At 44.7% G+C, this 17,170-nt stretch overlaps 1 protein-coding gene across 2 annotated transcripts; it reads left to right on the plus strand.

The window, feature by feature from the left end:
* Window positions 1-332: 332 nt before the first annotated feature.
* Window positions 333-16,218, plus strand: fzr (fizzy and cell division cycle 20 related). Of its 2 annotated transcripts, none has more exons than XM_015186645.2 (5): window positions 333-490; window positions 3,517-3,870; window positions 7,202-7,454; window positions 14,299-14,532; window positions 14,597-16,218. In XM_015186645.2, exons 2-5 carry the CDS (start codon window positions 3,749-3,751, stop codon window positions 15,422-15,424), a joined length of 1,437 nt encoding a protein of 478 aa, XP_015042131.1. In that variant the 5' UTR covers window positions 333-490; window positions 3,517-3,748; the 3' UTR covers window positions 15,425-16,218. The 2 variants fall into 2 exon arrangements, with proteins under 2 accessions (XP_015042131.1, XP_001355169.1); XM_001355133.4 differs by lacking the exon at window positions 333-490 and adding an exon at window positions 2,593-2,812.
* Window positions 16,219-17,170: the final 952 nt, after the last annotated feature.

Genomic DNA, 17,170 nt, shown 5'->3' on the forward strand with positions numbered 1-17,170 from the left:
AACATCGAAACTATCGATAGTATCGGGCTCATATGTCGTTCACTTTAAATTTTCTTGGCTCAAGCAGTCGTGCCCCGCTAAATTTAAGCAGTGGCCATAGGTGTGCGTATCGTTTTTGAAGAATGTCACATGTCTTAACCACTCTTAACCATCTCATTGCCAGCTACAACAACACCCATTTAAGCAGAACCTTTTGTAATGAGCTGGCTATGTATAATGGGATCTTCAAGATTTTCGGTTGACACCACCGCACTTTTCAAAATCAAAGTTGAGAAGGGAGAGCTCGATAGTATCATGAATAGTAGCAAAACTATCGATAGTAGCAACTAGCACCAAAACATCGATTCTATCGATAGTGCCATCGATGATTTGACACCTCTACTACTTGTTTTTGTTTGCGTGAAAAAAGAAATAATTTTGTAACCAGCGGCAAACGACGCGCACCACCTAGCCGCCGATGCTGAGACACCTAGCATTAACAAATTAATCTGTAAGTCGTGAAGTGCCTTATCGTCGCTGTATAAAAATAGGGGGTTTGTTGCGATTGTGAATAGAATAGCCGGGCAAACCATACAAACGCAAAAAAAATCTTCGTTTCTTCGGTTCTGAGTGCAGCAGTAAGTAAGCTGGCTCGGGCCGCCTATGGAAATCAAACTTAACCGTTTTTAGTGTGTGTTGCCGCGAAAAGTTCTTGGAAAATAGTGTGTGTTTCTGTGGTGTGTGATACAACAAAAGAACAGTTGCCCCAAAATAAGTGAAGATTAGTGCATTTGGTGTGTGAGAGAGACTCGAAAACAGTTCACAGTTAGGTCTGACACATGGGTAACTGTGTTTTCCTCTCTTTATGGCCTGCACTATTACCCTAGCTGTACCACTACATTGTGTGCGAGCGGGCAGGCATGTGTCGCGGGTCGCAGTTGTCGCCGCCGCCGTTACCACGCTCTCTCTCGCACCCTCTCTCTCTCTATCTATCTGTTTGTCTGTAGCCTCCACGCTCTCTTGCGTGAGTGTGAGTGCGAGTGCGTTTGTACATGCACAATAGGAAAAGCAACAAAAAATAGTAGTATTCCTAGCAATTGCTGCAAATTATTAAATTAAACATTTAGCCAAAGCATTTGCATTTGGGCCTTGTGTGTGTATACCAGTTAGTGTGTGTTCTTCCCTCCCTCTGTGTGTGTGTGTATGTATGTGATGTCCTTGACATAATTTGCTATTGGTCATGCATTTTTGGGGGCGCAAAGCCATCGATTATTTGTTTCTCACCAACACACACACATACATCACACCACACACCCTCTTTCTCTCACGATCTGGACTCTCTGGCTCCTGCAGTGCCATATACTACTAGGTGGTAAGGCAGCCCAGCAATCCTTGCTCTCTCTGTGCCACACGCTCCTGTTGTACTGCTTTAGTGCCTTCTGCTCTTTCTCTCCCTTTGGGTTAGGGCTGACGGCCCTGCCATGCACTGCACTGCTGTTGTCTGTGGCCCTCTTTCTTATCACACTTTGCACATGGCCATGCCTCTGCTGCTGATAAGGTGGAGCAAGAACATAAACAAGAACCAACCGCATAACGGATGGAGGTATACCGCATTCCCACCGCCTTTTGTACGATATTTATAGTCGGCTTCTGGCTCCCACAGAGCTCCATTTTGGAGAATTATCTCTCTCTCTCCCCCCTCACTCTTGGCGACTTGTGTGTTGACCTTCTGCATATGTACATACATGTGTGTGTGTGTGTGTGTTTGTATGTGGCATAAACAACAGCAGCAGCCGCCACAGCAGCACTCGATTATTGATGAATCTTTTCCAAGTCATCGACTAAAAATAGTACAAGCATGAGCAGAGTGCCGTTGCTTTCGGATCGTCTGATTATGGCTACGAGAGAGACCCCAGGTTCATTGTCCTTGATCGATAGAGAAAGAAAACATTTGTCTAGTTCCAGAGAGCGGATATTTATGTGCATGTGTGTGTGTGTGTGTGTGCATTGAACCCTAAATGAGCAGAGCCTCAAAGAGAGCGATAGACGAGAGTGCAGGCCGAGTGCGTGCCAGAGAGAGGAGTGGCAACGTGGCGGCGGATTAACCCACGGGGCAAGGGCAATCGATGCGGGTGGGTGCATTATGTTTCGATGACGTGTGGCACTCGCATCAGCTTCGATCGAAAGAGTGGGCTAACGGTATATGTTGAACTTTCACACGCTTCCCCTTGCCTTTCCGGCTTAAGCTCGCCTTTCCAGCGAAGCGGCACCCACTTCCTTATCAGTGGGCTGCCGTGTGTGCGACATGTTCGTGCATGCTTCAAAATACAAATATTCCCTACTCTTCGGGGCTTAAGGCACAAATGTTTACCACCGGCGTTATCAGAGGCGTCTTTTTGGGTTCCGTGCCCCGTGTGTCTGGCACTGGGTACCTGTCACTGCGGAGGGTGGTTCTTGTTGTGGTGGTGGTATAGGCGGTACCTGAAAATCAATAACCTTATCTGCCCCTTTTTGACGGGAAACTCAAACCCAAACTCAAACCGAAAAAAAAAACTGAATTATTTGTAAGTGAAGCCCCGGCTTAGTCATAGCTGCCTTAGACCCTGCTTTCAAGTCGACTGTGTCTAGATTTTCAAATCAGTTTTAGATCGTTGCTCAACCGAAACAGTCACGTCATACGTTCAAATAGTATTTTTATTATATACATACAACGTACATATATTTTCTATGAACAAAAACCAGAGGAAAATCAAAGAAAGCAGGAAAACTACAACTTAGAAAAAAGAGAGAAAGAAGGAGAACAACATACCCAATGCGGAAGTGTCTAACCTGAGTAAGTTTCAGCCGAACAGAAACCCCACCCGTCGGTGGATCCTATGCCGCAAACAAGCAACACTTAACGCCCATAAATTAATTAGGTCTAGACACGCCAGTCCACAATCCTCAATCCTCGATCCACAATCCACCCGACACACCGTAGATGCAGCCCACAGTGGCCGCGTGCCATTGACCATTGCCACAAAACGGGGTGGGGGATTGTCTTCGTGATATGATGGGGCGGATCTAATTAGCGGTCCGAAAAGGGTCGAAAACCTCTCTTTCGTATGCATAACGCACTACAGAGAAGATCCATCCAAAACTACATGACAGCCAACAAAAGAACTCCACTGTTTTCTGTTCTGCTCTGTTCTCTGTGCTGTTCTGTTCATAGATTCTTTTGGGGTTCTGGGTTCGGGCTGTGTCCGTGATTGATACGCCCCCATGTGATGTGAGTGAGTGAGTGAGTGAGTGAAAAAACAAGAAAATAGAAAGGCAATCGGTTTGCTTGCCTGGATTATCCATGGGCAAAAGAATCGCGACTGGAATCCAGACAATCCAGACGTTGATTAATGGCCCAACAACAGGCCCAAACTGTCGTCGAGCCAAACACCAACAAAAATAAATTACAATTTTATTCAAATTCGAATGCCACAATAGAACTATCCAAATTAATTATCTATATCTTCCCCTCCGTCTTTTTTCCACTCTCTTTCGCAGCTTCCATCGATATATACATAAATATATATTTTGTACGATAAATTCTTGGATCTCAAACCAAAGGAAATCATCCTCACATCAAACAAGCGATTTATTTTTTACCGATCCACAAATTTCGAGAAGTTTTACTGGCTACATTTTTTGCGTTAAGTATTTTTTGTTTGCCCACCCCAAAAACCCCCCCCGCAACCATAAGACGACACGAGGAGGCCTACAGATCTGAGGCGTAAAGATGTTTAGTCCGGAATATGAGAAGCGCATCCTGAAGCACTGCAGTCCGGTGGCACGTAATCTATTTGATAATTTGGAATCGTCGACCACACCGACATCGCTGGATCGTTTCATACCATGCAGGTGAGTGCAGTGAGTGATCTGCGAGAGAGAGATAGATAGACCGAGAGAGAACTCTGTCGAGCTCAATGAACTCTTGCAGTCTTTGAGCCCGTTATTCGTTATGCTACGTCATCTTTTCCGCTTTGAAATTTTATGCAGAAAAACGTGAGAGAATAAAGGAAATTTCCAGTCGCCGAAGCGTTTGATACCCTGACCAGATCCAATCTGAAAGAACTAAGCTTTGACACACAAAAAAAAGTGGTTGATGAATGGCAGTCTCCTTTTGAGGAGAAATCTACAAAAATAATGAGAACAGGATCTTTATCCTCTCCTTGTGGCAGCCTCCACATCAAAGAGTATTTCAATTTTGCTGGAGGAAGAGAATGTGGGTGAGGGGCACCTCACTATGGTCTAGGCTGGCCCCATGAATTTCCCGACTCGCTGCGCCTCGTTGGGGCTATAACGGTTACTCTCTGGCCGCCCATAAGGAAACAACAACAGCAGCTCTCTCGCCTGCTCTCTCTGTCTCTCTCTTGCTGTTGCTAATGAGTTCCGCGTAGAGAGCAGAGTAAAAGCGTAACGAAGCGAGAACGAACGCAGAGAGCATTGTTCTAACAATAACAAAAATATTCAGCTTCATGGGAAAAACAAGGAAATTTGAACTTTGGCTTTTGCTGAAGCAAACTTTTTTTTTGGTTGAAAAACGAGATATGACGAGTGATGGAGAGGGAGAGAGAGAGGGAAAGGGTTCGCTGGAAGAGAAGAGAGTTCGCTGCTTTCGTCGTAACTCATTTGTTAATTTGTGGCAACGAATGTCGAAGTTTTGTTTTTCTTGAAAAGTGTAATTAGTGTTTCATCTGCTCCGTCTCGAAGGTCAAACTGTGTTCTTCGGCATCCTCCTGCACGTTTACACAATTAAGGGGTTCAAGAGTTTAGCTCTTTTGAAATGTGTTGTTCTTCATCTTTGATCAGCATTCTCCTCTGTAAATGAGATAATTTCTCGTTCTGTAGAAGATGGATCTCTATTTCTGCTAAATGAATCGATATCCAATCTCTCGCTATGTAAAAGCCCTCTTCCTGCCAGGTAGTATCGAGATCTAGTCTCTCGCTGTATTACTCTAAGCTAGTCTCTCTCTAAGCTAATAGGATCTAGAGCTAATCTCTCGCTATGTATAAGCTCTCTCTTCTTGCCAGAAGCAACGATAACCAATCTCTCGATGTGTAAAAGCTCTCTTCCTGCCAGGAAGTATCGAGATCTAGTCTCTCGCTGTATTACAGCTAGTCTCTCTGTAAGCTAAAAGGATCTAGAGCTAATCTCTCGCTATGTATAAGCTCTCTCTTCTTGCCAGAAGCAACGATAACCAATCTCTCGCTGCGTAAAAGCTCTCTTCCTGCCAGGTAGTATCGAGATCTAGTCTCTCGCTATGTAAAAGCTCTCTTCCTGCCAGGTTGCATCGAGATCTAGTCTCTCGCTGTATTACAGCTAGTCTCTCTCTAAGCTAGCTAGGATCTAGAGCTAATCTCTCGCTGTGTAAAAGCTCTCTTTGCCCTGCCTGAAAATATATCGAGAAGCGGTCTCCAAAAAGTTTGAGCCTTCCTTGAGGGACGCCTTCGGATCTCCCGCTACAATGTTGCCGCCGCACAACCTTTTCCGTTTTAATTGAATTGTCATTCGACCCTGCCATCCGGGACGCACATACCTTCCTTCACCTCCGTCCGCCACTGTGGGGCACTGCTGTTGCTGCTCATCCGTTCATGAAATTTGATTTATTTGAGGTGGAAGTGAACACTTGAAATGCGTTTGTCAGATAATCAGAAACGGAGGGACCGACGCTTATTGCATTCGTAAACAGTTTTTCAACACGAAGAGTGCAATGCAATCCGTGGGGTGGGGCTGGGGCTGGGTCTGGCTCTGGCTCTGGCTCTGGCTCTGGAACTTGGGGGACAATCGGTTAGAATTCTCTCACACTTGGCCAAAATTTCATGGCAAATTATTAACGCTATTTGTTGCTGTTGCTATTTTTGCGATATGTATTTTTTGTGCGAATTTTGCACAATTTGACCGTCAATAATTTTGTTTGCACGTTGCACACGTTTTTTATGTTTTTATGGGGCAAAAAAATAATAACAATACGCCGCCAGAGTGGGTTGGAATTTGAACGCGTTTGCATTAAATTATTTACTGCTGTCTGGGGAGGGGAACGAAATGAATTCGCAGCGAAATTGAAACGAAGGTTTCCACGCTTCCATAAACATACGCGGGAAAAGACAGCTCAATATCTTCGCCATATACCATATCCATATACCCACCGACCGACCGGCACTTACACTTGCGGGAATTACAATCGCACAAATATGTCGTTGGGAGAGTCATTTAGGACTAGCCTAGAAAGCGCTAGGATTGGTTAGATGCTGGAACATATGATAGATATATGGTCTAGATAGTATAGATAGATGATATGCGGTAGAACGGTTGAAATCTTTCTTATAAGATTAATTTTTCAATACTTGCGGGTACACAACATTCTCCCCTTATCGATGTTGCCTGATATACCTCTGGAGGCTTAGTCTGTTCTTCCTCGATCATTGTCTGGTGCTGTACCCTGGATGCTAAGTCTGTTTCTCAATCCTAGCATGATATGATCTATATGATATGATAGATGGATAGATAGATCAATGGATAGATAGCCGAATGGATAGATAGCTGAATGGATAGATAGATGAATGGATGAATAGATAAGGGGATAGGTAGATAAATGGATGGATGGATAAGGGGATAGATGGATTAATGGATAGACATATAAGTAGATATATAGATAAGTGGATATATTTGTAGATAAGTAGATAGATAGAGAAATGGATAGATAGATGAATGGATAGATAGATAAATGGATGGATAGATAAGGGGTTAGATAGATTAATGGATAGACATATAGTAGATATATAGATAAGTGGATATATATGTAGATAAGTGGATAGATAGGTAAGTGAATAGATAACACAGTCGTTATAGTCTTTAAAATCACTACCAACTCGTGGCAGGCCTCTGATCGTAAGGATCGTAAGGCATGTGATCTACCACGAATCTATGCGAGTATCATTTGCCGTCATCCCAATGGACGAAGGGACAATTCGTTCATGGGAAATTGGTACAACGCTTCAACGTCTACACTCGAACTAAAGAACGAAAGATATGGCTATACTAAAAATAGGGAAATGTCTGTCTAGTGTTGCCCTGTGTCTTTTGCCAGTGTCTAGCCGTAGCCGCGTCCGTATCACCATACGAATACAATTAATTCATTTTCCAATTAACATTTTAATTTAATTCGTTCTTTCCTCTCGTGTGCTGCAGGGCCAACAACAATTGGCAGACAAACTTTGCGTCGATCAACAAGTCGAATGATAACTCACCACAGACGAGCAAGAAGCAGCGGGACTGTGGGGAGACGGCACGCGATAGTCTGGCCTATTCGTGTCTCTTGAAGAACGAGCTCCTGGGCACGGCCATCGATGATGTGAAGACCGCCGGTGAGGAGCGCAACGAGAATGCCTATACGCCAGCAGCAAAGCGGAGTCTCTTCAAATATCAATCCCCCACAAAGCAGGTGAGTCTCCGCATATCCCCCCACCCCCCACCACCCTCTCCCCATTTCCCATGGCCCCCCCCAGTGAACCCAGTGAACTGATCTTGAACCCCGAACTCTTTGTGAAGCGGCTCGCCAGAGAGCGCTCTGTCGTGTCTCTTGATTGGCGGCGGTGTACTCTGTGTATCTGTGGCGATCGCAGAATGCATTTAATTGAATTTGCAGTCGGTGCTAATTGGATTGACCGGTGGCCCGGTGGTCGGCTCTAATTTTTCCCAGACGCAAAAGTTGAATGAACCGAAGGCAATGCCTCCAAGTCTTTCTTTCTATCTGTGGAATCCTGTCTGAAAGTTCTGACGAGAGCTTTCTCTCGGTTCAGTTTAGATGTCATGCGGCAGTGCCCCTCGGTCAGATCTCTTTCGTAGTGATCCCGCTCTCTACTGCGTTTGGTAGTCCTGTCTCGTGTTTTAGCTCTCATTCCTTTGGATCATCCTCTAGTTCTCTTGCCTTAATTTCTGCCATTGCTTTTCTTGTGGAAAGTTGGAAAAGCCTTGGACAACAGGTCTTCGTCTCTCCGTTTCTCTCATTTCGTTTCTATTGATCATGGATTCTCATGGGGATAGATGGACTGCAGAGACCGGTAACCGGTTTTTGGCTGAAAATTATTTTGCTTTTGGCCTAGGCCTAGGCCTAGGCCTAAGTCAAGACCAGAGTCCGGGGGAAAAGTTGTTCAACCAAAACTGAAACCTCGAGGTTAACACACTTTGATTTCAATGTGCGTGATGCTGCTGCTCTCTTTCGTATTTTTACGGACAGACACACAGACAGATAGATCTATCTATCTATCTTTCTATCTATTTGTGATGTGTGCTATTGCCACAGCCGTTTCCATTGTTCACAGTTGGTTCCCATCAAGTGTTCAAGGGTCAAAAACGAAAAAACGAAAAAAAATCTGTTGCCACTTGTCTTGTAGATTCGGGTCATCATCATTCGTAATTATTTTGACTGAAATCCTGACATATTTGCCCGCTTAACAGATTTATGTTTCTTCAATTGCGCTGACCATTTGCTTAGGCTGCCTCTCGGTCTTGCCCTGCGCCCTTCTCTCTCTCTCTCTCTCTCTTAGCGACTTTTGCTTTGACTAATTTTTGACAGCTGACACGTTGCCGGATGACAGCAGAAGCAACCGCCACCAAAAGCCCACAACAAAAAGAGCATTCCCCGCTGAATGGGAAACAAACAAGTGAGAAATTAAATGAAAGACAAAAGCTTGGAGCACATAAGAAAACACATTTGGAAATACTCTCACTCTATGTCTCTGTCTCTGTCCCTGACCCTGAGGGGTGAGTAGATCATGATCTTAAGATCAGCAGAATATAGTTCGCATAATGCTCATAGATAGATGTCTAAGGATAGTGAAAACTGCCCTTTGAAGGACTTCAGAGGACAAATATCAGACACATTGATGCGCTGTACAAATTTCCCATAAGCGATAGGGATAGGGAAAAAGCACAAAAGAAAGACTTGGACTTGGAGACTATTCCCCCAATCGATGCACACGATTTCTTAAAGAAAACTGTGACTAGAATTCGTTGGAATGCAGATGAGGAACAAAAGCTGTCCAAAAATAGATCGGGAAGTAGTTCGTTGGCTGCAGCGTCATGCAGCAGTGCCCATCGGCCAAAAAGGAAGGGTATACCCCATGTGGCAGTGTGGACTGCACACCGAATCGAATCGAACCGGACCATGGCGATGCCGATGGCATGCCAGCCAGCATCTACTTCAACTACTACTTCAGTGGTCTAAAACGACACTTGAGTCAATAGCTGGGGAGATCTGTGTGGCGACGGCGGCTGTGTACTCGTTTAACCCCAATGGATGCCAAATTGAATATAAGAACGAGTAGGAGAAGAGTGGAGAGTGGAGAGCGGGGGTCTAGCAAATAGAGAGGTTTCCGTTGCTTTGGTTTTTGGTCAAATGTTTGGCAACTGTCGAATGATTCCTATGGCTTTTGGGCCACAATCACTCACTCCATTCAGCCATTGAAATCTTTGGCCATTCATCTACATCACGCCCCCACAATTAACACGGCTATATCTATATATCCATCTCCGTGGGCCACACCCCAGTCTGCCCGTGCTCAAGCCCATGCGGGGGCCGCGGGTGCCTTCCTTCCTCTCATAAGAGTCATAACAAATAATATGTAATTCAATTATGTGCGGTCGCAAAGTTATTGTCATAAATAATGGGCGGTTGTTCGTCTGTCTGTCGGTTTGGTCGGTTTGGTCGCTTTGGGGCACACTGCTAGCCAGCTCCACGGTTTCCCTGCCACACGTATCGCCCCACGAGGCGTTGTACCCCACAACAGTAGTTGGCCACGAAAAATAAATGGTCTCAACACTTTTTTGGACATTTGCTATTGTTTTGATTGGACCTCTGGCGGATTGGCAATCCCTCAATTGCTTTGGGCTCTTGGGGATTCATTAAGAATGCTGAATATTGCTATTCTCTGGGCACTTTGAGGGCGTGTTCTAGGATCGAATACATTCATTATAGTCATCCAATTGAGTATGATAGATGGCCTATGATCTATCATGTTAAATTATGATATCAATCCGATAATGTATGATCTCGTTGATAAAAGAAGCCAAGCCGAGAAGCCCTGCTGCAAGACGCGTGATATTTAATGTTTTTTGCACTTTTTGAAGTTCTATTGAGTGAATGCCCCGACCGAGGGGCGCTGCAACATGCCGCGTGACCTTTAATGTGGATTTATGTCTTTGGTGGCCGAATCTCTAATAATTCTTTCGCTTATTTCTTGCGAATCTTCACTCACGGTTCTGCACGATCCAACAAGAATTTTTAGCTTGTACTAAAATAAGAAAAATAAGAAATTAAAAATAAAAACCATCACAAACCACCACACCCCTCGCCCGATTATTTCGTGCACCTGTTCATTCCCCCCATTCTTTATGTGTCGTGTCCGACCATTTCGAATAGCCATTAAGAGAATTATAGAAAAAACCACTCTCCATGGGCCCAAAAAACAAAAAAAAAACCACCAACCAACAAAAATCTGGTCGTTTTTATTGTTTGTTGAATCTTTTTTTTTTATTATAATTATTAATTTATGCAGCAGACATTTGCATTAACATCGCATTAACGATGACTATTTTCGTGGTGGTGCCTGCTCCTGCTGCTGCTGTTGGTGGCTCTACCTCTGGCGGTGCCTTCCCCAGTGATTAAGTTGGTCCGAGATCGCGACAGGTTCAAATTACCATTAACATAGCTCTCCCTCTCTCTGTCTCCTCCACCTCACTGTGGATTCACGCTCTTTTATTAACATTGTTTGGGGGGGCTTGGGCTTCTCTACCAGCTCCCCAGGCCCCCCTTTTCTCATACTGTTCTCGGATCTTCGCTGGTTGGTTGTTTATTTGTTTAATTTATAAGCTTGTGCCCCAAGCGCCGCCCACAGACCCCAGACCCAGACCCAGAGAGAGAGAGCAAGGCTGTCAGATTTTCTTCCAACGCCACGTTTGATACCCTTGACAGATCGGTAGGCTAATCGGTGTGGGTGGTGTTTTTGGTTAAAGAATCTTCTAGATACGTTTACCCAATCTTTAAAGTTTGAGATTTTGTATTCTGCATAACCCTGATCCATAAAAGAACGATTCGCTATGCAAATTTCCCATAAGTAAGCGGCCCCAACATCAACAAAAAGGAAATACATTCTGTGACTCAAAAAAGAGGGGTATAACCAAAAAAAAAAAAGAGGCAGTAGCGTTTGAGTAGAGGTACAAAAAAAGAAATGCCGGCCGGCAAGCTAAACAATTTGAATTTTTTGTTCGAATGAATGAATGAATGAGGCCTGTGCTTGAGTGCACTGTAAAGTACAGTACCCACCGCTGTTAGCTATCTGAGAGAGAGAGAGAAAAAGCATTACTAACACGAAAGAAGGCCTACAAAAAGGAGAGGCAAAATGCGTGAGGGCCAGAGGGTAATTTCTATTCGATTTTTAAGGGCCGAAGTTGTAGATACTCTTGTTTATCGATTTTTACTGACTATCGATAGACAGTTGCCGATTAGTGCTCTCTCTCTCTCTCTCTGGGACAGATTGATTTGTTGCTTGATTCCGGGAGGAGTGGGAAAGGCAAAGCTTTCACTTTTCATGAGATACATATGGTGTTTGTGTGTGTGTGTGTAGAAAGGGCATCCAAAAAGTGTGTTGTTTACGTTTTGCAAAAGATTTGAATCAGTTACAGGCTTTTGGATTTCCTTTTGCCATTTGTCAGAGAGGTCGCTACTACTACAGATAAGCATCGCCCGTGTATGCCCCCCCGTTCTCCACTGCCCCACCGCTCCTCCGCCTGTACTTGAGCTTCACGCGTTTTAACAATTGAATTTCTAATAGGCTTACCAACAGTCCACTCCAGTCCAGTCCCCCCGTCTCTTTGCTTTTTTCGGTGGCATCGAAAAACATTTAAATTTAATGGCAGTTGCTTGTACGCTTTATGGGACGATGGGGCTATTTTAACTGCTTTTCTGTGTGTAACATTCCACAGAAAAATGGTTTGGAAGCACAAAGGCCCGAAAAGAGAGCCATTAAATATACCCTTCAGGAACACAACGGTATTGTGGGTTATATATTTTCGATCATAAAAGGGATTAAGGTTAAGGGAAAATCTGTTGAGTATATCATGGAACTATCTTTGGTAATGCTATTCCTATTCCTATTCCATAATGATCATATTCCTTGATGATCTACGACTGTCAGAGGAAGTCTCTCGTTAAGATTTATTTTTCTAATAATTCAGCAGAGCCATCTAATGACTCGAAAGGGTATCTAAAAGCATTCCTTTCCATTCATGTTTATTTTGTTTTTTTTTGCGTGTATTTTTGTGGTTTTTTTAAGTGTAAAGTGAGACCATTAAAGGTCTCTACACACACGCACAAAGTCTATCTGAAAACAAAAATGTAATTAAGAGTCTGTTTGTCTCATCTGTGGCTCTCTCTTCTCCCCCGCCGTCTCCCTATCGCATGTTAATTGAATTAAATTTTAATTTGTTAAACGAATTAAGAGTCTTGGTATGACGTCTGTCTAGATGGTATGAGGAGGGGTTACCTCTTCAGCCCAACAGGTCAAAGCTCTCTCGTGTTTTCCTTCTTTTTTTTTGTTGCCTTATCTTTTGGAGGGGCGAAAACCGACTTTTTTGGGATGGAGAATGTAATGGGGTGGGGTGGGGTGTGGGGAATGGGATACTTGTGTTTGTCGGGATGTTTGCTCTCTTTTTATCGGAGAACGGAATCGTGAAACGCGTGGAACCTGACCAAATACCCAAACAACACACAATGACAAATGCTATTCGAAATGATTCAGATACCGATGATGGATGAGTGGACAGGAATGGAGTGGAAAGGTGGATGATGTAAGCGATTGAGAGTTCTATAGAAAAGGTGAACAAAATGTAACTAGTTTTCTGCTGGCGTGTGGGTTGTATCTGTTTTTTGACACCAAGCGAAGCAAATGTGCGGGGAAAAAATTGAAATAATGATCTCCGCGCTCCAAAACTTCTCTGCAATAAACTACCTTTCACTCGAAAGCACTCATGGACCGCACGCAATGCAGTTGCACTAAATATTAACTCACTAACTACTGAGCTTGAATTGTACCTCTCTCACTTCCACTCAAAAAGCATGCCAATAGCCATTAACGGTTCCATTTAGTTCCCTACTGCCACTCACAACACTCCTTTTTGTCCCACTTCCACTCAAGAAGCCTCGCTCCAGCAGCTCGTAGTGCTGTCTCTTCCACTCATTGATCGTAGCACTAACGGTTCCACTCTACTGCCACTCACAACACTCCTTTTCCTCCCACTTCCACTCAAGAAGCCTCGTTCCAGCAGCTCGTAGTGCTGTCTCTTCCACTCATTAATCGTAGCACTAACGGTTCCATTTAGCTGCCTACTTCCACTCAAGAGCCGCAGAGCCGCTCTTTACTCTCGTACTCTCTGTTTCGTGTCCACTGATTTACGCCTCCCCCCACTCCCATGGCTGTTACTACTCATCTCTCGCTCTTTCTTTAGGAGTACATGCATGGAGATTGCATTCGATTAACAGTTAAGCCAGACATCAAAAGCAGCAACAGCAAGCTCTTCTTTCATCTTCTTCTTTTGCTTTGCATTGCACTCGTAGGCACGCACAATTTTGCCTTAGATTGCGTGTTGTCTTTCCCACCGCCGCCCCGTAGTTTACGCATTTTACGCATTTTAAATGCGAACATTGCGTAAGTGGTCGCGCGTCTTCTGCTGCTGCTGCTGCTACTGGATTGGGAAGGTGGATGGGTAGGTGGGGAAAAAGGGCCTAGGGGTAGGCGGGTACGCATACGCTTAACACACATTCTGCTCGCATTTTCTATACAAACACACAAAATGAAATTAAATTGTAAAGAGTGCTCCCCGAAGTGTGGCACCCAAGTGGAAGGAAGGGAAGGGGCCCGGAATTGGAATGCGTGCCAAATGTAAATTGAAATGCCAGTTAGTAATAGTTTCCGTTGCTCGTGGGAGCTCTGCTCTGCGAAGCAGTGCTGGCTGTGGGGGGAGAGGGGAACAGTCGCGGTCATTGCTTTTAGCACCGAGGCGTTAATTGCCGCCCCAAGTACGCTCGAGGCAAACAAAACCAGCGACTACCTTTTTTTTCCAATGCCCATAGATACGAAATTGGTATAAATTTGCTTTGGTAATTTATCGGGCGACTGCAACTGGAACGACAGCTCGCTGATGAAAGAAAGACCACCGCTTAGAAACTGATACACCATAATAGCCATCTTGCTCACACTCTTTCGGTTTTCCCTTCTCTTGTTTTGCAGGATTACAATGGCGAATGCCCATACTCGTTGTCGCCGGTGAGCGCCAAGAGCCAGAAGCTACTGCGTTCGCCCCGGAAGGCCACACGCAAGATCTCTCGCATTCCATTCAAGGTGCTGGACGCACCGGAGCTGCAGGATGATTTCTATTTGAATCTGGTCGATTGGTCCTCGCAGAATGTCCTTGCCGTGGGCCTGGGCAGCTGTGTCTATCTATGGAGTGCCTGCACCAGTCAGGTGAGTCCTTAAAACCAACCTCCAAGAGGAATCCCCACTAATGTTCTTGTGTTTCTTTCGTTAGGTGACACGCCTGTGTGATCTCAGTCCGGACTCAAACACCGTGACCTCGGTGTCGTGGAACGAGCGGGGTAATACAGTCGCCGTGGGCACCCATCATGGCTATGTGACCGTTTGGGACGTGGCCGCCAATAAGCAGATCAACAAACTCAATGGCCATTCGGCCCGCGTGGGCGCTTTGGCCTGGAACAGTGACATCCTGTCGAGTGGATCGCGCGACCGTTGGATCATCCAGCGCGACACGCGCACACCACAACTCCAGTCCGAACGCCGCCTGGCCGGCCACCGTCAAGAGGTGTGCGGCCTCAAGTGGTCGCCCGATAACCAGTACCTGGCCAGCGGCGGCAACGACAATCGCCTGTATGTGTGGAACCAGCACTCGGTGAGTCCCGTGCAATCGTACACGGAGCACATGGCCGCTGTGAAGGCCATTGCCTGGTCGCCGCACCATCACGGACTGCTGGCCAGCGGCGGCGGGACGGCAGATCGTTGCATTCGATTCTGGAACACGCTGACCGGCCAGCCCATGCAGTGCGTGGACACTGGGTCGCAGGTGTGCAATCTGGCCTGGTCCAAGCACTCCTCGGAGCTGGTCTCCACGCACGGCTACTCCCAGAACCAGATACTGGTGTGGAAGTACCCATCGCTGACGCAGGTGGCCAAATTGACTGGTCATTCGTACCGTGTGCTCTATCTGGCGCTCAGTCCCGATGGCGAGGCCATTGTCACGGGCGCCGGCGATGAAACGCTGCGCTTCTGGAACGTGTTCAGCAAGGCGCGCAGCCAGAAGGAGAACAAGTCTGTCCTTAACTTGTTTGCAAACATCAGATAGATTCTACACGACACCAAACGGCACCGCACCACACCGCACCACACCGCAACACACCACACACCACACCAAACCACACACCACACACCACTTATACAGACACATACACCATTCGCCAACATGTTGTGTGGGGGCTTGTTGGCCATGTTGGGGGACCAGCACACTGCCACGAAGACTGAGAGAGGCGCCAAAGGCAACCAAAACAAAAACGAAACCAACAAAAACCACACCAAGCAACAGAACTAGCAGCCAATCAATCAATCAATAAATCAAATCAAGCAGCAACTAAAGCAAGGAAGCAACCAAGCCGACGATAAGCAAGCAATGAAATCGAGTAGAGATTTACCAAAATTTTATGTTAACATTATTGTAAAGTGTTCATTTAGTTATCTGGATTTCTGTTATACGAGAGAGAGCAGGAGATATGGCATCTTGTGTGGTACAGTCAGTGCATCTCCAGACAGATGACCAGTCTCTCAATCGTTGATTTGCTTATCCGCTAAAAAAGTCCTTTTGTTCAATTCATCATCTATCTGGCCGCCACAATAAACCAAATTATCCAACAAGCAGCAGTGGAAACAGCAACAGTAACAATAAAAGAGAACTAACACCAATCAATAGCTTATAGTCTATAGTCCTTAGTTTAAGAGTCTCTGTATAGAAATGGTCTAACATTTAGCAACATTTATAAGAACAATTAGAGGGCAATCGATGAGAACTCCCAAGGCAAAACAAGAACAGAACTGAAACCGAACCAAGTCTAAGCCTAAATTTTGGTTTGTAATTCGTAAAAAAAACAAAGCAAACCTGTATCTATACGCGATAACTTTAGAATTTTTGTTGGCTCTCCTATTTTTTTTTGCTTAATTGGGTAAAAACTATTCTTAAGACATTGGATACAACTATATATGTACATATATATATGTAGATATATATACATTATTATTTTTTTTTTGCATAGCCGTCTAAGACATAATTCCCCGCAATAGCATACTATTCGCCGTATGCATTTGCTTTTTTCTAGAACACCCTCACAACAAAACAAAACACACACACATTTATACACTATGTATATTAAATAAACTTATACAATTTTAAAATGTGCCCCAATGTGAAAAAAGGCCTTTGATTTCTGTAAATATCAGCACGAAACGGTTCATAAACTGAAACTTTTCCATGATCTAGAGGCCGTGTATTTTCTTTATTCCCAGCTCAATAAATGCATACAATTTTTATATATTATGCGCCCCCAAACCCCCAACATTTTGTGGTTCTTAATCGATGGAGGGATAATATCCTAGCTGATCGATTGCTATACATATGACAGGCAGTTTTTTTTTTTGTGCATTTCCTGGTACATTTAACTGAGGATTTGAAATAATTAATGTTACGAGATTCAGTGGCCTAATTGTAGGGAATTGAACAGAAAAGTAGATGTGTGCAACACCCAGAAGGAATCGTTTGCGCTCACATAAAGTATCAATAAAAAAGTCGACATAGCCATGCCTGCCTGTCCGTCCGTCTGTAGCGGCGAGCTTTTGTCAGATATAAGCTCTATTCGCGCGCCAAACGGTTATCGAAACGGTTACGTTTTAGCCGTGACTTTAACCGCATGTGACAAAAGCTGGGATCATAAGCTTTCGATTGACCGTGAAATCCATATTGAGTCTTGAGCTTTCATTAAGCAACGGGTTGAGTGGAAGCTTTCGATTGGCTTTGCAATTCTTTGGCTTTGTTTGGGCCGCTTTT

The sequence above is a fragment of the Drosophila pseudoobscura genome, chromosome X (assembly GCF_009870125.1).
Source record: "Drosophila pseudoobscura strain MV-25-SWS-2005 chromosome X, UCI_Dpse_MV25, whole genome shotgun sequence".
Lineage (NCBI taxonomy): Eukaryota > Metazoa > Arthropoda > Insecta > Diptera > Drosophilidae > Drosophila > Drosophila pseudoobscura.